This window comes from Pagrus pagrus (assembly GCF_965226575.1).
Source record: "Pagrus pagrus genome assembly, chromosome: 20".
NCBI classification, from domain to species: domain Eukaryota; kingdom Metazoa; phylum Chordata; class Actinopteri; order Spariformes; family Sparidae; genus Pagrus; species Pagrus pagrus.
The window spans coordinates 1,763,411-1,787,971 of NC_140207.1; the positions used below are offsets into that span (position 1 = coordinate 1,763,411).

Here is a 24,561-nt window from a genome sequence, read left to right on the forward strand (position 1 = left end):
CGGTCTGGACGCTTCCGGTGGAGAACGGAGCGACACGATCAACCGACAACTAACATGTAAACCGTCCTCGGTGGTTTGGGGAGTCTGAACTAAAGGAGGCAGCTGTGAGGAAGCTCGGGTGTCGTTAACAGACAGTTCAGGGAAGTGTGACTCGGATAAAGTGGACAAACTCAGGACGCTTCATGACGAGCTCACTAACGTTAGCTAACGGGCTGTGTTAGCTAGCTAGGTTAGCGTCTCATCAACGTCTGTCCATTGACCTTGGCTGTGGTCACAACGGCAGTGTGTGCTGCTGAAGATGGACTGAATACAGAAAGGTAATAACTGTGTATCATGCTTAAGTATAGCTGTTAACTCGGGTTAAAAAAAGCAAAGCTTAGTTCAGTTATTTAACGTTAAGTTGATGTTGTCTGTATAGCTTTAGGTAGCTAGCTCCGGCTGAACGGTTTGGATTGTAACGTTAGCTTGGCGGAAGCCTAGTAACGGTTAATTGTGGTCAAATTGTGACACAGACAGTCAGATTTAGTGTGTTTAATGTGAATTTTTGGTTATAAAATGTTCATCCGCAATTTCCTGTACTAGTCTCAGTTATAGTTTGTTCTGAAAATGTAAAAACATCACTGAAGATGCATCACATGACACGTTGTAGCTACGTTTGACTCAAATATAGTTATAAATGCATTAACAAGAACAAAACTTTCCACTGCAGCTGTTTACATGAGAAGAAACCTTCTGTGAACGTAGTTGAGGACTGTGCATCACTCATTCAGTAAGTCACAGACAGACTTCACTGTGACAGAGCTGTGCCCGCTTTGCTGCTGTTCTGACAAATATCACTGTTTTCACTTTATTTCTTACCATCCTTACCTTATTGCGCTTGTGATTTATATACATATTATTGTCTATAAATGTCCCGCTTTTCTGCTGGTTTGATGGTCTACACAGTTGTGAACAGGTTGCGTTAATAATCACAATATTACTTTGGTAGATAAAATGATGAAGATGCTTGTTTAGGTCCTCTGATAGTTCTTCTAAGTATCCTGAGGTAGTTTTCAACAGAAGTATATGAGTTTGACTCTCATTCATATGGTGTTACATTAGTGCTTTACTATGTTGGTGCACAGGAACACAGACACACACGCACACACACACCTGTAAATGGAGAGGGGAGGAGCAGATCATGTGATCCAGGAAGATAAAAAAAGGGAGGGAACCTAGAAGTGAAAGTGTTTTGTGAGTTCAGACTCAGTTTTGAGGCGACACGAGGGAGGAATCTAAAGCTAATGCAGGTTGAGTGTTCATCTAACCTTTTTTTTATTTCACTGCCAAAGTTTCTGAGTGAATCTTCTCCCTGTGGACTGTAGAGGAAAGAAATGAAGGAACTAAACAGTTTGATTCATATGTGGACACAAAGTTGTGATTGGCTGAATTAAACACATTAAGTGTAGTGTAACGCAAGAACACAGGCACAGATTTAAAGAGAGCTGACCAAGCGGAGAGCTGCCTCCATTAATTACACTGTATACTGCTTTTGTGTGTGTGTGTGTGTGTGTGTGTGTGTGTGAGTGTGAGTGTGAAGGGAGAGAGGGAGATTGCATGCTACTTCCTGTTTCTCAGTCTCAGCCAGCGCTGCTGTTTTAACTTTCAAAGACACTGAAGGCCAGAAAATGAGTCATCATGTGGAGGAAGAGGAGGTCACAGCAGAGTCTCCAGTGTCCAGCTGTCTGTCCATGAAGAGTGACTGGTCCAAAGATTATCCTCCAGCCTTCAGTACTGAACCTGGACCCTCAGACACACAGTAAGAGAACTGATACTAACTTATTTACCTGACTAGTTTCAGTTTTCTCTGCTCGTTCTACTGGTTGATTGTGTGTTTGTATGTTAAATGATTAAATTATTCATTAAGATGTATTTGCTACATAAATCTAACAAACTGTCTGTGAAACAAAATAAATAATTAGTCTCATCTTCCTCTTTGTACCTGTGACAGCTGTCAGTCACCTTGAGAAGCTGTAATCTAATCTAAGAGGACTAATACAAACTTTAAACACCTAATTATCAACTGTTGCAGGAGTTTGTGTATTCAGAGCTTCATAAATGACTTTCATCATAGATGTTTTTAAGGGTCCTATGAGATTAATAAAAACATGTTGGTGTTTGCAGAGTTCAGTACAACAGACGGAGAGCAGAGTCTCCAGTGTCCAGCTGTCTGTCTATGAAGAGTGACTGGTCCAAAGATAGCCCACTAAACTTCAGTGCTTCAGAACCTGGACCCTCAGACACACAGTAAGAGACTGTTTTTACTGTAAGCTGACATCTGTCCTGTTGAAAGATGACACATTCAGACAAACTCTTTGAAAACATAAATAATAAAGAAACCTAACTTACAGTATTTGAGCCCTCATATTAAAGTCATGGTAAATATTGTAAACTCTTCAGACTCTTAAAGTTCTTCAGATGTTTGATTCTGTCACATTTGTCTTCATGATAATTAGTTGGTTTGGCTCTTTCTTAAATCAAGTGTTAGGACCTACCTGATGGAGGTGGACTTAGTTTATGTGATAAGTGTTTAACATGATGTGAAAAGCATTTGTTGAAATGTTTTGCTCACCTTGATTAACAATTTGTTTTGAATAGGGGCGTCACCATTCTCCAAATCCTTGATTCATTTAAATTTAGATTTTAAGGTCATGATTCGATTCTCAATCTTTTTCTTTTTTGTTTTTGTCTTTTAGCACGATGGCTATACCTTTTTTAGACTAGTCTAGTTCAGGATCATTGGTTTTATGTCGTGATAACTCAATGAATCTTTTAATTATTATTTCCAGAGATGGTCTACATGGTGTCAGGAGTGATATAATCTCCGTTATTCGTTTGCAATGTGCCACACTAAGGCCTTACTGTCAAATTGAAATAATTTATTAACAATATAAATGTAACAGTAACTTGTTTCACCAGACAATTAGACACTAACTGTAAACAAAAGATGTCATGGAGGGTACCTGCCATCTAGTGACTCTTTTATGTAACTGCATTGTGCTCTTCACAGCAGATGGCATTCAAGTTCACAACAAAACATCCAATATGTGGTGACATATATATAAATATACAGTTGTGCCCATAAGTTTACATACTCTGGCAGAATTTGTGTTTTTTTTGGCCATTTTTCAGAGAATATGAATGATAATACAAAATCTTTTCTTTCACTCATGGTTAGTTGTTGGGTGAAGCCATTTATTATTACTACCCAAATGACCCTGATCAAAAGTTTACATACTCTGGAGGTTTTGGCCTGAAAACCTACACACAAGTTGAAACACACAGGTTTAAATGGCTACTAAAGGTAACCATCCTCACCTGTGATCTGTTTGCTTGTAATCAGTGTGTGTGTATAACAAGTCAGTGAGTTTCTGGGCTCCTGACAGACCCCTGCATGTTTCATCCAGTGCTGCACTGACGTTGTTGGATTCTGAGCCACTGGGAAAGCAAAAGAATTATCAAAGGATCTGCGGGTGAAGGTAGTTGAACTTTATAAAACAGGAAAAGGATATAAAAAGATATCCAAGGAATTGAGAAGGCCAATCAGCAGTGTTCAAACTCTAATTAAGAAGTGGAAAATTAGGGATTCTGTTGAAACCAATCCACAACCATAAACGTTACATTTGGAGAGGAGTCAACAAGGCCTATGATGAAAAGTAAACCATTCCTACTGTGAGACATGGAGGTGGATCGCTGATGTTTTGGGGATGTGTGAGCTACAGAGGCACAGGGGACTTGGTCAATATTGATGGCAAGATGAATGCAGCATGTTATCAGAACATACTGGAGGAAAATTTGCACTCATCAGCCCGGACGCTGTATGGGAGGTACCTGGACGTTCCAGCATGACAATGACCCAAAACACAAGGCCAAGTCAACCTGTCATTGACTACAGCAGAAAAAAGTGAAGGTTCTGGAGTGGCCATCTCAGTCTCCTGACCTCAATATCATTGAGCCACTTTGGGAAGATCTCAAACATGCAGTTCATGCAAGACAGCCCAAGAATTGACAGGAACTGGAGGCTTTTACCAAGAAGAATGGGCAGCTTTACCATCTGAGAAAATAAAAAGGGCCTCATCCACAGCTACCACAAAAGATTTAAAGCTGTCATTGATGTTAAAGGGGCAATACACAGTATTCAGAACTAGGGTATGTAAACTTTTGATCAGGGTCATTTGGGTAGTTTCTGTTGTCACTATGATTTAAAAAGAGCAAACAAAATTGTTTGATAATAAATGGCTCCACCCAACAACTAACCATGATTGAGAGAAAAGTTTTTGTATTATCATTCATATTCTCAGATAAATGGCCAAAAAAACAAAAATTCTGCCAGAGTATGTAAACCTATGAGTTAAACAACTCTGTGTGTGTGTGTGTGTGTGTGTGTGTGTGTGTGTGTGTGTGTGTATATATAATCTCCTTCTCACCCTGGTGGGGTGGTATCTGTGTCATCCTCAAGCTCGGGTCCTCTACCAGAGGCCTGGGAGTTTGAGGGTTCTGCGCAGTATCTTGTCTGTTCCTAGGACTGCGCTCTTCTGGACTGAGGCTTCAGATGTTGTTCCTGGGATCCTGGGAGCCACTCTCCCAGTTGGGGGGTTACTGCCCCGAGTGCCCCCACTACCACGGGGACCACGCTAGCCTTGACCTTCCACATCTGTTCCAGCTGCTCTTTCAACCCTTGGTACTTCTCAAGTTTCTTGTGTTCCTTCTTCCTGATGTTGGCTTCAGCTGGGATCGCCACATCTATCACCACCACCCTCTTCTGCTACTTTGTCTACTTTGCTACTATGTGCTGGACTGTCTCAGGGGCTTTATTTGCACAGTCTGCATCTTGGGTCTGATCTACTCTGGTAGATCCTGGCTTCTATGGCTCTTGTGCTTATGGCCTGTTCTTGTGCTGACATGATTAGTGCCTCTGTGCTGTCTGTCAGTCCTGCATTTTCCAGCCACTGGTAGGATTTCTTGATATCAGCCACTTCCTCTATCTGACGGTGGTTCATGCCATGTAAGGGCTTGTCCCTCCAGGTTGTCTGCTCCTCCTCCTCTGCACTCTCATCAGGGTTCTGCTGCCTGAGGCATTCACTCAGCAGTTCATCCTTCAGGGCCATTTTTTCAATGTATTCTCGAATTTTTGATGTTTTATCCTGGACCGTGGCCTTGACGCTCACTAGCCCTCGGCGTCCCTCTTTCCGCTTAGTGTATAGCCTCAGGGTGCTGGACTTGGGGTGGAACCCTCCGTGCATGGTGAGGAGCTTTCTAGTCTTGATATCTGTGGCTTCTATCTCCTCCTTTGGCCAGCTTATGATACCAGCGTATCTGATGACTGGTAGTGCGTACATGTTGACGGCTCGGACCTTTTTCTTACCATTCAGCTGACTTTTCAGGACCTGCCTTACTCTCTGGAGGTATTTGGCTGTGGTTGACTTCCTTGTGGCCTTTTAATGGTTTCCATTAGCCTGTGGGATGCCAGGGTACTTGTAGCTGTCTTGGATATCACCTATGTTGCCCTCTGGTCGGCCACACTTGTCCAATCCGAATGACATCCCTATGTCATCGCTGTAGATCCTGGTGGTGTGGATCAGTGAGTCTATTTCTCACTCGCTCCTGGCATACAGCTTGATGTCATCCATGTAGAGCAGGTGGCTGATTGTTGCTCCACTACGGAATCGGTACCCGTAGCCAGTCTTCGTGATGATCTGACTGAGGGGGCTCAGGCCTATACAGAACAGCAGTGGTGATAGCGCATCTCCCTGGTATATGCCGCACTTGATGTTGACTTGGGCAATCGGCTTTGAATTGGCCTCTAGGGTTGTCTTCCACATTTCCATCGAATTCTGGGTGAAGGCCCTTAGGTTCCTGTTGATCTTATACCGTTCCAGACATTCCTGTATCCATGTGTGCGGCATTGAGTCGTAGGCTTTCTTGTAGTCAATCCAGGCAGTGCACAGGTTGGTCTGTCTCTTCTTACAGTCTCGGGCGACTGTTCTATCAACCAGTAGCTGGTGCTTGGCCCCTCTGGTGTTACTGCCAATTCCTTTCTGTGCCTCGCTCATGTATTGAGCCACATGCTTACTCATTTTTGCCGCAATGATGCCTGACAGGGCCTTCCATGTTGTGCAGAGACAGGTAATTGGCCACTAGTTGGATGGGATGGGTCCCTTCTGGGGGTCCTTCAGGATTAGGACTGTCCTGCCCTGGGTTAGCCACTCTGGGTGGGTCCCATCCCTCAGCAGCTGGTTCATCTGTGCTGCTAGGCGTTCGTGGAGTGCAGTTAGCTTCTTCAGCCAGTACATATGGATCATATCGGGGCCTGGTGCTGTCCAGCTCTTCATCTTTGACACTCTTTCTTGGATGTCTGCCATTGAGATGGTTACTGGTTCTTGTTCTGGGAGGTTGCTGTGGTCAGCTCTTAGGTCCACTACTCATTGGGCATTGGTGTTGTGTGATGCCTCTCTTTCCCATATGTCTTTCCAGTATTTTTCCACCTCAGCTCTTGGTGGGTCTGACCGGTTGTTGTTTCCCTGCCACTGAGAGTACACCTTGGCTGGTTCAGTGGAGAACAGCTTGTTTATTCTCCTGGCCTCTCCCTCCTTGGTGTATCTCTTCAACCGGGTGGCCAGAGCGTGTGTGTGTGTGTGTGTGTGTGTGTGTGTGTGTGTGTGTGTGTGTGTGTGTGTGTGTGTGTGTGTGTGTGTGTGTGTGTGTGTGTGTGTGTGTGTGTGTGGTGTTGTTTTCACCAGAGCCAACGTGAATCTACTCGCCTCGCTACGACATCCTGTGTGTCCAGACTTGACAGTGAGGTCCACCTTTGATTTCGAAGGTCCAGATCGTGACGTCATTTCAATCCATATCCCACTCACAGTGGAGATGGTGACACCTCTGAGCTCAGATTCTCTCCACCATACATTCTTCCAAAAGGTGGAGAACAAACATCCATGAGCACCACTTATGTAAAAGTTATCAGCAGACGAAGACAAAAGGCAGAAAAATGTCGAATGTGGATTTGGACTATTTCTGTTTTTAGAATGTAATTTAATTTGCATTTCTACCTTGGTTTGATAATTGACAGCAGAGAGTGATGGAAACATGAAGGGAATGGCATGCAACCAAGAAACTGTGTAGACCTGAACCAGTGATGCTGCTGCTACATGCTGTGTGTCGTAGCCTGCTGGTCTCATACAATGATTTAGACCACTTCTAGCATCAGTTTAAACTCAACTAACACAAGCTGCCCAAAGAGACTGTAAAAACAATCAGCTGTCTTTAGATACTGGGCCAGAGCCCCAGCATCTCATCCAAAATAACTGCATGTGTTGTTCAAGTGGCATCTGAACACAAACTGCTCAAGAAACTCTGATCACACTGTAAAATGAGGCAGCGTTGATCAAATATAATTCAAGAATCTGTTACTAGGACAGCTTTAACATGCACACATCGCCATCAGAACAGGGACGCTCAGGTCACAGCATTCTTGCTTTGGGCCAGACTGTTTAAATTAAAACATATCCCAACATATCTACATCATCTGGCTTCTGATGAAGAAATGCCTCCAGTCAATGAAAGAACACTTCAGAGAGACGTGAAGCGGCACGACAGTCTGGACCCAAAGCAAGATTCACTGACTTAATGACCCGTCCTTCTTTATCGGGTCCTTTGCTCTGTTCAGGAAGCCATGATGCAAATATATCTTCACATAGAATACAGATGTTTGCTGCTATATTATTGTGCTATATCTCATATATTTAACCTATAATGGCATGCTTTTATTGTGAAGTAGCTGTAGAAACTGTAGACTTTGTATGAACTACAGGCAGGTCACAAAATGTGTCAGACTGACAAGAAACAAAAATACTTGATTAAAGCAGAAGAGTTCAAATGATATAAACCAACATATATAAATATAAATTATACAAACAAACATTTTCATTACAGACTGAATGCTGAACAAACAGAAAAGTAATGACCTCTTACGGTTCCATGTGACCATCTGAGCTTCCACAAAGTGTCGGCTAAATCTTGATATTTTCCAACAACAGTTACAGATCATTGTAGTTATAAAGACATGTCTTCACAGAGAGAGGAAGAGGAGGCATGTTTCTGTGGAGGAGCAGCTGCCCAGCTGTGTGTTGTATCAGGACGTCCTGAAGGATCCAGTCTCTACCAGCTGTGGACACTGGTTCTGCAGACAGTGCATCACCTCGTACTGGGACCAGTCTGCTTCACCAGAACACTCCTCCTGTCCCCAGTGTGGAAAAAGATCCAGAACAAGAGCTGGACTGCAGACAGCCAGTCAGACTACAACTGCACCAAGTAAGACTGTCTGATAGATAATCCTACATTAGTCACTTCACTTCAGTGTCAGTGTGAACATGCAGAGATTCACTGATTCATGTCGTTGTTCAAAGTGTGGATATATCTACTCTGAATATTTGAAGTGGTTTCAGTACCTGTTCTCCTCAGTACTGATGCACCGGTACCAGCTGTGCTTTCTCACTCACTACGTTCACATGATGTTAGCTGTGAAACTCAACTCTGGCAAACTCATATGCATACGATGCTACAGAGCAGCGCTAACCGAAGGTGCTGACTCAACACATTTAGAACCAAAACACAGACCTCCAAAAATAATTTAGCAAAGTTGGTGACAGCTCCTGTTTCATCATCACTGTCGTATCAACACAGTGTGGCCCAGTAGACTGGTGCTGATAAGTGTGTGGACCTGTTGTCAGCTCAGCAGCCATTTGTAATTCTTAGAGCTGCCTCACTCAGAGCCATCAGGCCTCAGGACTCTCAGACAGAAGAGTTTCAGTAGAATAAGACTTGTCAACTTTTGTTTTTGTCTCCCTTTTTTCTCTGTTGCAGTGGATGTTGGTCTGCAGGAGGCTTTAGATGAACATAAGATCAGTCTGAGGAGGAGATGTGAACGTGTGACTGAAGGAAGTGATGAAACAGGAAGTGGAACCCTCCTCAACAGGATCTACACTGAGCTCTACATCACAGAGGGACAGAGTGAAGAGGTTAATACCCAACATGAGGTGTGGCAGCTAGAGACAGCTTCCAAGATGGAGACCCTCCATGACACTCCAATCAAGTGCAGCGACATCTTTAAAGCCTCACCTGACCAACAGAGACGCATCAGAGTGGTTTTGACCAACGGCATCGCTGGAGTTGGAAAAACCTTCTCAGTCCAGAGGTTCACTCTGGACTGGGCAGAGGGCTCCGAAAACCAAGATGTCCGTCTGCTGGTTCTGCTCTCGTTCAGGGAGCTGAACCTGATCAGAGATGAGCAGTACAGTCTTCTCAGGCTGCTCCATGTTTTCCATCCAACATTACAGAAGGTGACAGCAGAGAAGCTCGCTGTCTGTAAACTTGTGTTCATCTTTGACGGCCTGGATGAAAGCAGACTTTCACTGGATTTCAAGAACCATGAGGTCGTGTCTGATGTCACACAGAAGTCATCAGTCAGCGTGCTGCTGACAAACCTCATCGAGGGGAAGCTGCTTCCCTCGGCTCTCGTCTGGATAACTTCCCGACCTGCAGCGGCCAATCAGATCCCTCCTTCACGTGTTGACAGGGTAACAGAAGTACGAGGCTTCACTGACTCCCAGAAGGAGGAGTACTTCAGGAGGAGGTTCAGTGTTGAAGATCTGTCCAGCAGAATCATCTCACGCATCAAGACCTCCAGGAGCCTCCACATCATGTGTCTGATCCCAGTCTTCTGCTGGATCACCGCTACAGTTCTGGGGCACATGTTGACTACAGACCAGAGAGGAGAGCTGCCCAAGACCCTGACTGACATGTACTCACACTTCCTGCTGGTTCAAACAAAGAGGAAGAAGCAGAAGTACGATGAGGGACGTGAGACGAGTCCACAGGAGCTGACGAAAGCTGACAGGAAAGTTCTTCTGAAGCTGGGGAGGCTGGCGTTTGAACATCTGGAGGCAGGAGACATCATGTTCTACCAAGAAGACCTGGAGCGGTGTGGTCTTAATGTCACAGAGGCCTCGGTGTACTCAGGAGTTTGTACAGAGATCTTCAGAAGAGAGAGTGTGATCTTCCAGAAAACAGTCTACTGCTTTGTTCATCTGAGCGTTCAGGAGTTTCTGGCTGCAGTCTACATGTTCCACTGTTACACCAACAGGAACAAAGAGGTCCTGGAGGCTTTTCTGGGAAAGAAACATGTTGATTCAACACTTGATGTCTTCCTGAAGGGAGCAATGATGAAATCCCTTGAAAGTAAAAATGGCCACCTGGACCTGTTTGTTCGCTTCCTTCATGGCCTCTCTCTGAAGTCCAACCAGAGACTCTTAGGAGGTCTGCTGGGTCAGACAGACAACAGTCCAGAAATCATCCAGAGAACCATCAAGAACCTGAAGAAGAAAAGGAAGACAAATATTTCTCCTGACAGAAGCATCAACATCTTCCACTGTCTGATGGAGATGAACGACCACTCAGTTCATCAGGAGATCCAAGAGTTCCTGAAGTCAGAGAACAGATCAGAGAAGGAACTCTCTTTGATCCACTGCTCAGCTCTGGCCTACATGCTGCAGATGTCAGAGGAGGTTCTGGATGAGTTGGACCTGCAGAAGTACAAAACATCAGAGGAGGGACGACTGAGACTGATTCCAGCTGTGAGGAACTGCAGGAAGGCTCGGTGAGTCCAGATGTGATTATCAAGACTGTAAAACAACATCAGTGTTAGAGTAGAGATTCTCCCTCAAGACACATGTACGATATCAAACCTCCACATTGGAAAAGTTTTCCTTAAATTAGTATTTAACCTGTTCCTTTAACAAACAATTATACATGTGTTGATTTAGAAATGTCTATAAAAATCATTGTTGTGTTTCTATCTATGAAACTAGTGAACACTAGTAACTTCTGTCATCTTCTCACTGTCTTTCTTTGGGTGATGGAGGCTTCAGAAATGTCTCGACAGTCAAGCTGTTAATCCACATGTTGTTCACTGTTTCTTTAATGCGTCTTTGACGGTTCAGTTCAGTGGAGGATTTTTTATTTTTTTTTTGGATCTGCAGCACCGGCGTGCTGTATGAATTGACACACTGGAGCGGCTTCACGCCGGAGCTGCTTGGTTCAGTGGGAACAAACAAAGGTGGAGAAATGGTGAACCTTTACTGCAGCGATAATGTGAAGTCTCTGTGTGAAAAGGGCTCCTGAAACAGTGGAAACACTGAAATTGAAAGAAAACAAAGTGCATTAAGTTTTCTTTTGTGTCACTGAACTCATGTAGATGTCTTCATAAATTGCACAAGTATTCTTACTGTGTCCCTAAACACACTGTAAACATCATCAGAAATCTGTCTGAACAGTGTCCTGCGACATCTACAGGAGTGGAGGTTGTCGGCTTTCACAGCCCGTTTAAAACATGAATAATGTTTTTCAGAATACAGATTTTTGGAGCTGGAAATAGATGCAGTATTTTGCCATTAAATATTGCAATATGTTGCTTTATTGGCATTTTTTTTTTTTGCACAGCCCTTATTATTTTATGTATTTAGCACTGTTGACACTATTAATGCAAAAGAAATCATTAAATGAATTTACTGGTAGATGAAAAGCAGAGTGACATCAAAGTTGTGTTAAACACATGCGAGCACATAACTGAGATAAAAACATACAAGTGCAGTTACAACTTAGTGATTTTACAGTTAATCAGCATCATGTTAAAATAGAGTTAAACAAACAAATCTCAGCATCCTGGTTATTAAAATATGACACTTTACATTACAGCTGTTTGATGGAGACTTTTGTCTAAGGCCTCAGATTTGTGTTCATTATGTTGCTGAAGGACACTTTGACATGTGGACAGGAGGTGCTCAGTTTTAAACCACAGACCTGCTGATCAGTGACTGACCAGCTGATCACAGCCACTCATGTTAATTTGCTTTGTGATTAAACATGCATAGTCTATTTTTATGATGAAGAAGTTTTATAGTTTTTTTTTTCTCTGTCATCACAGATTTCCTCGTTGTCAACTCTCAGAGATTCACTGTGAAGTCGTGGCCTCAGCTCTGAGGTCCAACCCCTCCCATCTGAGAGAGCTGAACCTGAGGGACAACAAGCTGCAGGATTCAGGAGTGAAGCTTCTGTGTTCTGGACTGAAGAGTCCAAACTGTAAACTGGAGACTCTGAGGTCAGTTCATGTCTTTTTCTCTTATACACTGTATATCTACCTCATTTAAATCTATCACAGAAGTTTTAAATTTCCTTCAGGTGTCTTGTTTTCTGTGTTTATCTGAGCACAAATCATGCAGCTCTTTTTAAAGGTTTGTCAGTCTGAACATTTTGATTCAGAATTCAGTCTGAACTCAAATTGGGTTTGTGTTAGTACGGAAACTGAAGGATTTATCTGTTATTGTGCTGCAAAATGAAATCAATATCTAAATTCTTGGGACACATCTCCGTATGAAAAGTTAAAAGAAAAATGTCTTTTTATACATAACCTTCAGGACACAGTGTAACTTCTACATTTATACATAACCTTCAGGACACAGTGTAACTTCTACATTTACACATAACCTTCAGACAATAAATCAATAAACAAATACCTCTTTTGGATATAATAAACAAATGCCTCTTCCCGCTATAATAAATAAATGTGCTCCTACAAGCCCCAGGGAAATAAAATGGTAAACTGGCTTGGGTTTTAAGGGGTTCCCAAATAAACAAAGTTCCCTCAAGAAAGATGTGGGCAGCCAAGAAAACAAAAATGGGCCTCAATAGACCACAGTTTCTGGCTGGGAATCTAAGGGGGAATGAGGTTCTCAGTAATTCAGGGAGCGATCCAGAATGGGTCGGGGGCAGATTCAGTATGAGGGTGAGAGCCCCCAGCGTGCCATTTCCCACCTCTCTTAAGCCTTTCAAACAGGGTGTCGTCACACCCTGATTGGCTGGGAGGGAAATGCCCCAAGCTGCTTCCACTCCTCAATCAGGAGTCAGTCTCCCCACCTGTGCACAGGTGCTCTGAATCGCCTGCAATCAGTCATGAGGAAAATCAGCCCAAACAAAGAAAAATAGCAAGTCAAACAATTGGACAGCTACAACTTTATGCCACTCCTGGCACAAAAATTCAAGCAGCTCAGCTTTGTTTGATGGCTTGTGACCATCCATCTTCCTCTTGATCACATTCCAGAGGTTTTCATGACAGGGTCTTGATCTGGTGGTCTTTCATCCACACCTTGATTGACTTAGCTGTGTGGCATGGAGCATTGTCCTGCTGGAAAAACCAATCCTCAGAGTTGGGGAACATTGTCAGAGCAGAAGGATGCAAGTTTTCTTCCAGGATAACCTTGTACGTGGCTTGATTCATGCGTCCTTTGCAAACACAAATCTGCCCAATTCCAGGCTTGCTGAAGCACCCCCTGATCATCACCGATCCTCCACCAAATTTCACAGTGGGTGCGAGACACTGTGGCTTGTAGGCCTCTCCAGGACTCCGTCTAACCATTAGACGACCAGGTGTTGGGCAAAGCTGAAAATTGGACTCATCAGAGAAGATGACCTTACTCCAGTCCTCTATGGTCCAATCCTTATGGTCTTTTGCAAACCTCAACCTGGCTCTTCTTTGCTTCTCATTGATGATCTAGCTTTACATGACTTGAGCCCTGCCCCTAGGAGCCTGTTTCAAACCGTTATCACCCCAGCTGCCATTTGCCATGCTTTTTGTAGGTCACTTGATGTCATCCTACGTTGCTGAGTGACATTCAAATGAGTTGACGGTCATCCCGGTCAGTGGAGTCGTTTTCGCCCTCTGCCGGTCTGTAGCTTTGTTGTCCCCAATGTCTGCTGCTTGACCTTGTTCTTATGAACCGCCGTCTTAGAAATCTTAAGGATGGAAGCAACCTGACGCTCACTGTATCCCTCTGCCAGTAAAGCCAGAATTGAACCCTTCTTTTCCTCACTCAAAACTTTTCTTTTCAACTCTTTTGGCATGGTCAGTAGTTATTTTTTTATTCCAATTACTTTTGAGGTACCACTAACACTGGATTTGCCATCCAGGTGGTCCTATTGCAAGAGGATAGTGATGACCAGAGCAGTGTTTTTTATACGTTTCCTCGTTAAATATGATCTGGGTACAGGTGATTACCTAATCAGTACCTCATTAAGTAGAATGAGGTGTGCTTGTGTTGGAATTCAACAGACACTGGAATGGAATGGCTGTCATATAGAGATGCTGATTTCAGAAAAAAAAAATTGCAGTGGTCTCAATTTTTTCCAGAGCTGTGTGTAATATATATATATATAGCACAAAAAGTAAGGACATTTGTGTTTGGTAGATTATTTCTTTGTAACAATACTTCTTAGCAATAAATCTTATACCGTTGGAAAGCCTGTTTATTTCCCTTTTAAATGGTGCCACATTTGTAAGGAACATGCATTTCTGGGATGAGCAGCAGAGCTGAGTATGTGAGTTGTGCCCATGAAAAATGTGCCAAATCTTCTCTGTCAAACAACTTATAAACACACACACATAAATGTATAATGTGATAATTAATCCAGACCTGACTCAGATCAGCAGTATGTTATTAATCTGTGTTGACATGAACAGCTGTATGAATGTTGTGCTGACATGTGGATGATGTCTGTAGAAGGCTGATGATGATCCACAATAACACAATGACAAAGTTACTCCACTCATTTTAGAGAAAAGCTCATTGATGAGGACACAGTAATGTTGAGCTGCACATTTAAAACCTGAACACATCTGATTGGATTATAAATGGATTTTTATCTCCATCATTTATGCTTTATACAGATTGAGGGACTGCAGTTTGTCAGAGATCAGCTGTGCTTCTCTGGCCTCAGCTCTGAAGTCCAACCCCTCCCATCTGAGAGAGCTGTGGCTGAGTGGAAACACTGACCTGCAGGATTCAGGAGTGAAGCTGCTGTGTGATTTTCTACAGAGTCCAAACTGTAGACTGGAGACTCTGAGGTCAGTTCACTGACTCTGTTACTGTTGTAGATCTCATATGTTTAATTACCAATTGAACCATATTTATGTTCAGACATAATTTACCTCCATGAAGTCACGAATGTCATTTTGTTCATATTTTCACGTTTCTTGAATATATTTAGTCTTCAGTCAATAAAGACTTCTGTTTGTTAAAGAAAACTGTTTATTTAACAATTTAATCTGTGAACAGAATATGAACATTACAGAATATTTGTTTTAAATTGATACAGTTGAGGAGCTGAAGTACAAATATATCTTTAGTTTCCATTAGTTTTACTGTTTTCAGGAAAATGTCTGATCATTGATATTGATCCTACAGAACACACACAGATCGAAGCATATTTTCAAAAGAAGATGTTTAAAGAAAATTCTGTTTTTTCTCCTCTAATAAAAGACCTGACTGAGATCAGCAGCATGTTATTAATCTGTGTTGACATGAACAGCGGGGCAGCTGTAGCTCAGTGGGTAGAGCAGGTGACCCCCGGCACCCCTGGGCGGTACTGAGCTACATGCCGAAGCATCCTTGAGCAAGATGCTGAACCCCAAAACAGCTCCTGATGCGCAGTTGGCACCTTGCGAGGCAGCCTCTGCCATCAGAGGGCCCTGCAATGAGCTGGCGTCTCATCCAGGGGTGTACCCTGGCCTTGGCCCTCTGAGAACTGGATTTGGCCCTAGTAGCCCCGCAACCCCCCCAAAAAGGGGGGATAAAGCGGCAACACCCCGCGACCCCAATCAGGATAAAGCGGACAAGAAAATGTGATGAGATGAGATGAGAGACATGAACAGCTGTATGAATGTTGTGCTGACATGTGGATGATGTCTGTAGAAGGCTGATGATGATCCATAATAACACAATGAGACTCCACTCATTTTAGAGAAAAGCTCATTGATGAGGACACAGTAATGTTGAGCTACACATTTAAAACCTGAACATTTTTGATTGGATTATAAATTATTTTCATCTTCATCATTTATTCTTTATTCAGATTGTGGAGCTGCAGTTTGTCAGAGATCAGCTGTGCTTCTCTGGCCTCAGCTCTGAAGTCCAACCCCTCCCATCTGAGAGTGCTGGACCTGAGTGAAAACAAAGAGCTGCAGGATTCAGGAGTGAAGCTGCTGTGTGATTTTCTACAGAGTCCAAACTGTAGACTTGAGACTCTGAGGTCAGTTCACTGACTTTCTTACTGTTGTTTTGTTCTATTAACATTTGAGTTTACATTCATACATAACTTACATCCATGAAGTTGTAAATCTCCTTTGGTTCATATTTTCATGTTTTTTTAATCTAAATTTAGTCTTCAGAGTTCTGTTTCTTAAAATAACTGTAGAAAATGTTCAGTTGTTAAAGTTAAAGCTGGAGTGTGTAAGTTATTTCTGGCGTCATTTGGTCAAAAATCAATAATAACCTTTCAGCATATTGTAATTCATAGTGTTAGGACAGAACACTGCACATCTGTGTCTCCTCTTGGCTCTGTATTCAGGCTTTAAAAAATCAGTGCCGGGACGGCAGTGTTCAGCCAATGATAGTTCATTTTACAGAGCAGGCTGTTTAGGGTGTTCCTATTGGTTGCTCGAACAAAGTCGATGCGCGTTCACCTTCCATCCGTGGTGAAGATGCAATGGTGGACGTCCCGGCAGGAAAAGCTGCTATCCCAGCAATATCAACAAAGGCATACACAGCTAAGCAAGCCAAAAAAAGGAAGACCGATGTAGAGAAACGAGAGTCCAAGAGGGAGAGTGACAATAGACGGAATAAATCGCGTGTAAACGTTGGACAAGCATATCCGAGGTGGAGAGAGCTTAGCGATAGCATCGGGCTGAAGTTGGATACTATGCTTGCTGTTCTTCTCCTGGACAGGTGAGCCTCCAATGCAAGTTTTATGTAGCTGATAATCTAAATGTGTGGTAGTAATTGGCTGTGTAGTTGAAATGACCGTGAATCTAATAAAGCGGGTGGTTTGTGGTCACAATTGAGAGTAATGTTGTGAGTTGATTAGCTTTATGCTAACCGTAGCCAAAGGCTCACGACAGCTACAAGCAAGTCAGAGCCAAAGTCGACGTCACATGTATTGTCAGTAGCGTTATATATACACGACATACAGAGGACGTGTGCCGTGTAGATATGGATGTGACAGTAATTTTTTATTTTCAGGTTGCAGTGAAAAGAAAGAAGTGTCTGAATACAGTGGTTCTCTCCGATAGTCTGTGCATGTGGAGGTAATTGTTTACTTTAGCATTATATGTTTTATTATTCTTAGCATTCACACCTCTTTCCCGTAATATAAGTGTTGCTGTTGTCATTAGATTATGCTACATAAGTATCATGTCAGTATGATAAATATCGTGGCTTTAGACATGTAGGCTATGTCATGCTGAGATGTTAGCAAGAAGTAATTGTAGTCGGTCTCTAAACAATGCAAAAGTAATGTTTGTTTGTTCATGCGTTCAATTTGTTCACAAGAGAAAGGTAAAGTACTTTCTTACCTGTAATTCGGCCATGGCAAGTGTATGACAGAAAAGCTCCGACGTGAATATTCCTAGCGCTAGCGCGCGTCCACGAGAGTGGGAAGTGAAAGTGAGGAGCTACGGAGTCGAAACAGGGAGGGGAGGGGGGAGCGCAGTTGTTTCCATCCCAGTCTCATGCGTTTTTCACATATTCTACAAACTCCAGCTTTAATGAATGTTTATAATTTAATCTGTTAACAGAAGAACTGAACTAACATTTGATTTACAGACATTGGATTATAAATTAATTTTTATCTCCATCATTTATTCTTTATTCAGATTGAGTTGGTGCAGTTTGTCAGAGATCAGCTGTGCTTCTCTGGCCTCAGCTCTGAAGTCCAACCCCTCCCATCTGAGAGAACTGGAGCTGAGAGGAAACAACCTGAAGGATTCAGGAGTGAAGCTGCTGTGTGATCTGAAGAAGAGTCCAGACTGTAGACTGAAGACTCTGAGGTCAGTAGAGGGTTGGAGTCAGTTCATGCTGGTTTCAGCAGTATTGTACTAAACACAGTATCAAAGTAAAGATCCAGTATTTCCTGCTTTCCTCAGTGAAGCTGTGAGAGGAGAACGGTGACAGGCTTCATGATTGGACAGAAAGACAGAGAGAGAGCAGTCAGCCAATCAGAAGAGCCAGAAGCTTGTTGTGATGGTGTGTTTGAGTCGATGTGAAGACGACTGTTGTTGTTGTGTTCATGTCTACAGGACATAAAGCTGGATCACAGCTGACAGCATCACAGGATGTATAGAGACAGTGTCCTCATTCATCAAACTGTCGGAGCATCAAATCTGATCTCAAAGTGTTTGTTCTCTCATTTCAACACTGAACAACTGATCAGTTCATCTTTGTCACAGCTCTCAGATCAGTCTGACTGAAGCCTGCAAATCACTGGCTCTTATTTCAGAGAACCATGACTTCGACTTTAGACTTTTACTTTTATTCATCCCACATCTGGGAAATTTAATTGTTACAGTAGCAGGTAGACAGACATACAATAATTACAAGGGACATTAAACAAGTAGACTTAAAAATACTAAAAAAATTTAAATAAGAGAAAGAGAAGAAAATACAAATATGTAAAAAGAAAAAAAAAAGAAAAGGAAAAAAATGGTATTATTGCACAGGGTAATTGCACAGGATGGCGGAGGTAGAAGTGGTAAGTAGTGCAAGATAAGTAGGTGCTTATGGTGCTACATTAAGTGTTACTAGTGTTGAACAGTCTGACAGCAGTTGGAATGAATGACCTGCGGTAGCGTTCCTTTTTACATCGTGGGTGGATCAGTCTGTTGCTGAAGGAGCTGCTTAAGGCCCCCACAGTCTCATGTAGGGGGTGAGAGGGGTTGTCCATAATTGATGTCAGCTTGGCTAACATCCTCCTCTCCAACCATCATTACATTTAGTAACCATGTGGTCTGTATACGGACCAGAACCTCTGCTGAAGTCCACAAACCACAGCTGATGTTTTACTGTTCAGTGTAGGACCTTTAACGTTATATTTATATCTGCCCATGTGTCATTTGATTTGTCCAAATATTTTTATAACAGACTCCATATTTACATATTTGTCATGTGATGTTTCCAAAGTAGATGAAATATTTAAATGTGAGTGAGACTCTGGTTTTTAACAGCAGTAAATCATCATTAAAGTGAGCTGTGAGTCTCTCTCTGTTTCTGCAATCATGATGCGTTCAGGGACTGTCAGCAGTTTATTTCCACTGTGTCCTTCAGTGAAACCTGCAGAGTAAACACACTTGATGTCCAAAGTGTCTGCAGGTCTGTGAGCTTCACTCCAACACGTTAACATGAGAGCTGAAAGGAAGCTGGCTACGCTACACAGCCGCTCCACTTGTGGTCTGAACAGGACTGAAGTCCTGCTGGTCTTTATATCACTGACTGACAGCTGATGGAGGGAGTCTCTGTAAACACTCATTTATCACTTCTACTGTCTCTCTGCTTCTCTCATCAGATGGTGATCTCTGTCAGAGTGGTGAGAAAGGTGGAGGTGTTGAGAGGATCAGCTGTGTCCTGATGATCCAGAGAGGTTGAAGCAGCACCATCAGCTGGTGGGTGGAGAGGCTCTGACTGGGCCGTGTTACTGGGAGGTGGAGTGGAGAGGAGAGCTTCATCCAGCAGTGACTGACAGACCAATCACAACAAGTGGAGATGACTGTCAGTTGCTGCAGTGTGAACTGCTCTGAGATCAGCTCCACTGTCACACACAATGTCCAGTCCAGCATCGTCCCTGTGTTCCTCTGGATGTGACAGAGTATCATCAGTGTATCTGGACTGCTCTGCTGCTGCTCTGTCCTTCTACACAGTCTCTGCAGACACACTGACACTCCTCCACTCCTTCTGCTCCACACTCAGACATCTCCTCCACCTGGAACCTGGATCTTTATTCTTTTATTCACTCACATCTTCTCAACACAAAGAGCCTCAACAGCTGTTTGTCAACAACATTGTAGATGAACATTTAATTTAATTGGATATTTGTTTGTTGCTGTCAGTTGCAGCTCCACCATGTGGAACGATGGTGAATTGCAGTTTATTTCTACATCGTCATTTGATCCGTTGTTAAAAAAAGACATATTGATCAGAGTTGCTTTTATTTGCTATAATATCTGTAGATTTAGTTGTAAAGTCAGTTCTGTCTTAAACTTTGCTCAAACACTGAACATCAGAACATTTTCACTTCATGTAGACGTGAAGTGAGAAACATGTTCTAACTGTTAGCTTGAGTGTCGTTATCAGTCATTAAGAAATATGTACATGAAGGTTTTATATTTAATCCCACGATTCAAATCTCATCTCTTGTGATGTAAATCTCCTCCGTCTATATTATTATAAATGTTCTGCGTGTTTAAATGAAGTCCGTTTTTTGAATGACTTCTCTGGATTCAGTGTTTTATTTCTGACTCAGGAAGATTAAAGTTTTGCTCATTTTCATCAGCTTCTGGATTCTTTCTATAACAATATTTATTTGTAGGTGACGGAAACAATTACAAAAAACAAACTGAAGAAAGTCTTTGTCCTAAAATTTGGTCAATGAAATCTCCAAAGTATCAGAAATGATTTCTCAGTCCAGACAGTGAGGCGTCACTCTGCTCGGTGTTCTGTGTCCGCTGATCTGGACCTGATTCAGAGAGACGATGTCGCCGTCTCATTTAATGTTCACATGTTTGTGTTTGTTTTTTATCCCATATGTGTTGTGCTTTTTATTTTTATAAAGAAAAACAGATTCTGTAAAAGACAAATCACTAAAAATGACCTGGATTTGATGTTTCCTCTTCGGGTCGACTGACGTGTTTATTGTTTGTTATTAGTAATCAAGTAGATAACTGATATTAATCTGCAGGAAAATAAACATCTTCATGTGAAAGTGGAGAATAACCAGTGATGGACTGTAACTACTATTTACACCAGTACTGTACTTGAGTACAATTCTGAGGTACTTTCCTTGAGTCGTTCCATTTCCTGCTACTTCCTCTCTACTTCCCCTCTACTTCCCCTCTACTTCCTCTCTACTTCCTCACCAGTTACTCAACAGATTCAGATCGTTCAGTGTTGACAGGCTCTTAACTGTGATGTGTAACCAATCAGAGAGTGCTGTGGGGGAGACATGGAGCGAGACCAGACTGGTGACTGCAGACAGAACGCTGCATCAGAGGTAAAGTATCTCACTTTTCATTTCATTTATTTTATTGGCAGTTAGACACAAAAAACTCAGGAAGCGTTCATCAGAAACATGCTGAATATCTGCCTGATGGTCGGTCTACCCATAGTTCCCAGCTGCTGTGGTTCTGCCTGTAAGCCTTCGTCTACAACTCATCGATGTGCTCTTGAGCTCGGCAGCGTTGAAACTAGAAGTGTGAATACTGTCGTCCAACCCAGATGATGATCTGAGGCTGTTTCCTCCAGCTCTGATATGTAAGTGAACTCATCATCTTCCAGTGTTTCATCTGAGTCAGTGTGGAAAAGACAATCTGCAAAATAATGTAGCAAAGTAGAAACGATGTTGAGTTTGTTGTTGAGCTGCAAACTGAGTGTGAAGCAGGAAACGTGCTTTCAGTTCTGCACACTTGGTAAACGCATCAGCTGTGAATGTTTATGTGCTAAATGTTGCTGAAGTGAATAATAATGACTGACGCAACCAAAATACAACAAAAACAAATGGCTCCATAAACAAACGTCATTAAATTCAACAAACATCGTACAAAACATGAAATGAAGGCATTAATGTGTGAAATGTGACAAATTGATATTTCTGTTTTAATTAACTTCTGTGTTTTTATCTTTGTATATATTCTTCTATTTATTTACTTTCACGTGTGTTTTATCATTTAAATGATGAATTCATTCATTTTTTAATTTATTTAGTTATATATTTACATCTTATGTGTATTATTTTTCAAAAAGAAAACTCAAAATAAATAAAATGACAAATAGGAAAGTAAAACAAAAACTAGAGGAATAAATACAAAAGGTAAATAACTACAGAAGCATTTTAAAACTAAAATATCAATTTATATCATTTTTCTAATAAATCAATGAAGCCCTACATTATTTTTAGTTTCATTTTAGGTGCATTTAATGACATTAATTTATTCATTGAGCTATTTATTTACTCTTGATGTCAGTTTTTAAGTGTTGGACGTTACTCCAGACCCACTGGTGATGTCCTCAGTTTCACTCTGTGCTAAAAGCTGATAATTTACAAACACATGGTCACGTTTTACAGAAACTGTTGAAAGAAATCCTACATTTTCATTTAAAAACATTTGTGACCACACTTCTCTGATTTATAAGGTCCTTCTGACCTCAAAACCCTGAACGGCCTAATGTCAAATTCTGGCAGTAGCCCTTGAACGCAGCACAGAGCTGCCGCTCACACACACCTGTAGTTTGATGTCAATCAGCTGTACAGAGGCCGTTTAAACACACACACACTGTACTTTAATCTGCAGTTTGAACGTGTTTCTGTTGTTACTCACTTTAGTACACAATCATTAACTCTTTACAAAATAAACATTAGTTTCACTGTTAACTTCGTTCATGTCATATGTACAAAATATTCTTCAGGCGTCCCGACATCTTCACAGCCTCTGGCCCCGCCTCACGTCAAGGAGAGCCGCCTGCAGAGACCTGGATCAGGCGCTGACATGTCACAGTCCAGCAGACACCAGGAGGCAGAACAAACAGGACGACAGAAATGATACAGACGGATACGAGCGTCCATTTAAACTGTAACCATCTGATCCCCGTGTTGGTTCGTCACCCCCTCAGCTCGTCTCCTGAACGTCCTGCGTGTCCAAGCTGACGGAGACTCTGTCCAGCCGGCACAGTCGGGGTGTGTTTTGGTCCCGGTGGTTCACACGGTGGACGGTTTCATCAGAGCCTGATCCCCGAACAGCTGCTTGAAGTGGACCACATGCTCCTCACAGTGCTCTCCTGGACACACACACAGACACACAGACACACAGACCTTTAGACGTCTTTAAAAATGAACTTAACATCACCAGTCTGCACGTGTGGCTTTCTAATTCAGAAGCATGAGAAATATAGATCCACTAACCATCTGGATCATATTTGTAAAATCACATTTCATGTGTTTCTTTCCAGCTGAAGTTAAACTGGATCAATCAAAGACTGACGTGTGTTTTCAGCCTGAATGAGACTTTTAACTTTCAGTTTCTGAGACCAGAAACAGAAAAATCTCTTAAAACTTGGACACAAAACCAAAACGGTCGTCTGTAGAAGGCTGTTTGTGACGAACAAAAGGTTTGTTATCCTTTTAATAATTGTGAGGAATTATCTAATTAATATGTTAAACATAATTATAGGAACATTTCTCATGATTTACCAAGTCATGATACTGTTACTGTTTTTTTAAACTCTTGTTTTACATGTTGGATTTAAAACAATCACTTTGTTTTGGAAGCTGCTATATAAAAATATTATTATTATTATTATTAGTAATAAATACTGTCATTAGTGAGAAGCAGCTGATTAAAGTGCCGGACGATATAAAGCAGCCTCGTGCTGAGCTGAGCAGAGAGACAGGAGATGACTCCGTGTTTCAGACGATGAACACTGTTGGTGGATCTGACTTGAGATGATGTCACGTCGGCTGTTTAACGTTCAGGTGTGTGTTTTCTCTCACCGGGGTTGAAGCTGGGACTTCCTCTCAGCCGCTGGTTTCTCTGCTGGAACGACCTGAACACGGTGTAGAACAACATCTGGTCTCCGGTCTGCTGCGCTGCGTCCAGAAACTTCCTGGCCGACACGTTGTCGTGGCCACCTGCTCGCCGTGACACCAGTGAGTTAGTTCACTTAAAGTCCGTCCGAACTCTTTATGTCTGTCAGAAGAGTTACTGCTGGCTGTGAAGCTTCATGGAGACTCACCAGTGCTGATCTCTAACGAGTCACAGTAACAATATAAAGTCCATGAGATGGTAGATAAACTTAACATCAACGTACCGACACTGCGGATGAATCTGAGCGCGCCCAGAACCTGCTGCTTGGACAGCAGAACCTCCACAATCTCATCGTTGGCTGTGGACAGACGCTGAAAACACACAAAGTCAAATGATTACATTTGAATCAAGTGCTTTGTTATTTAACGTGTGTGAGTGTTTGATACCTTCAGCATGTCCAGTGACAGCTGGTGGGCAGGAGGGTACGTACTCTCCAGAGACAGAAGTAAACAGGCCTGAACACACAAACACAAACACACAGGACGTCAACACAAACTGGACACAGTTTTTTCATCATCAGGAGGAGATGAAGACTGAGCTCTACTTTCTGTTTGTATGATAGTTTGGTTCATGACGTCAACAGTCCGTCTGTTGTTTGTTTCAGTAAATTTGAGGTGACCTGTCGCCTCGTTTCAGTGAGAACAGCTTCAGGCGTGAACTCACCAGCGGTTTGGAGTCGCTGAGGACGTGATACTGCAGGAACTGGTGCAGCATGTAGAAGAGGTTGTGCTGCACCAGCGTCTTGATCACCAGCTCGTACAGGTAATGCTGACAAACACAACGAAACACAG

General features: G+C 42.4%; 2 protein-coding genes across 11 annotated transcripts in view; one reads left to right on the forward strand and one right to left on the reverse strand.

The window, feature by feature from the left end:
* LOC311249185 (NACHT, LRR and PYD domains-containing protein 12-like) lies at positions 1-22,684 on the forward strand. Of its 10 annotated transcripts, none has more exons than XM_084340027.1 (11): positions 1-317; positions 710-1,798; positions 2,164-2,286; positions 8,114-8,349; positions 8,902-10,693; positions 12,020-12,193; positions 14,816-14,992; positions 16,000-16,176; positions 17,798-17,971; positions 18,073-18,167; positions 19,483-20,913. In XM_084340027.1, the coding sequence occupies exons 2-11, from the start codon at positions 1,668-1,670 to the stop codon at positions 19,560-19,562; spliced, it is 3,159 nt and encodes a 1,052-aa protein (XP_084196153.1). In that variant the 5' UTR covers positions 1-317; positions 710-1,667; the 3' UTR covers positions 19,563-20,913. The 10 variants fall into 10 exon arrangements, 8 of the variants coding, with proteins under 8 accessions (XP_084196153.1, XP_084196155.1, XP_084196154.1 ...); XM_084340029.1 differs by having other exon boundaries at positions 1,651-1,798; XM_084340028.1 differs by lacking the exon at positions 1-317 and having other exon boundaries at positions 324-769; positions 1,651-1,798.
* rmc1 (regulator of MON1-CCZ1) overlaps positions 22,447-24,561 on the reverse strand; it is a 9,678-nt gene continuing 7,563 nt past the window's right edge. The window contains exons 17-21 of the mRNA XM_084340059.1: positions 24,434-24,538; positions 24,157-24,225; positions 23,994-24,081; positions 23,677-23,814; positions 22,447-22,964 (exon numbers count right to left, since the gene is read on the reverse strand). Of these exons, the coding sequence (XP_084196185.1) occupies positions 22,885-22,964; positions 23,677-23,814; positions 23,994-24,081; positions 24,157-24,225; positions 24,434-24,538 (480 nt within the window). The 3' untranslated portion in view covers positions 22,447-22,884. The remainder of the gene's footprint in view (positions 22,965-23,676; positions 23,815-23,993; positions 24,082-24,156; positions 24,226-24,433; positions 24,539-24,561) is intronic.

Coding starts and splice junctions, on each gene's coding strand:
- LOC311249185 (XM_084340027.1), top strand. CDS start 1,668: ATGAGTCATCATGTGGAGGAAGAGGAGGTCACAGCAGAGTCTCCAGTG. Junction 2,287..8,113: donor CCTGGACCCTCAGACACACA/GTAAGAGACTGT, acceptor ATGTCTTCACAG/AGAGAGGAAGAGGAGGCATG. Junction 16,177..17,797: donor TGTAGACTTGAGACTCTGAG/GTCAGTTCACTG, acceptor TTCTTTATTCAG/ATTGAGTTGGTGCAGTTTGT.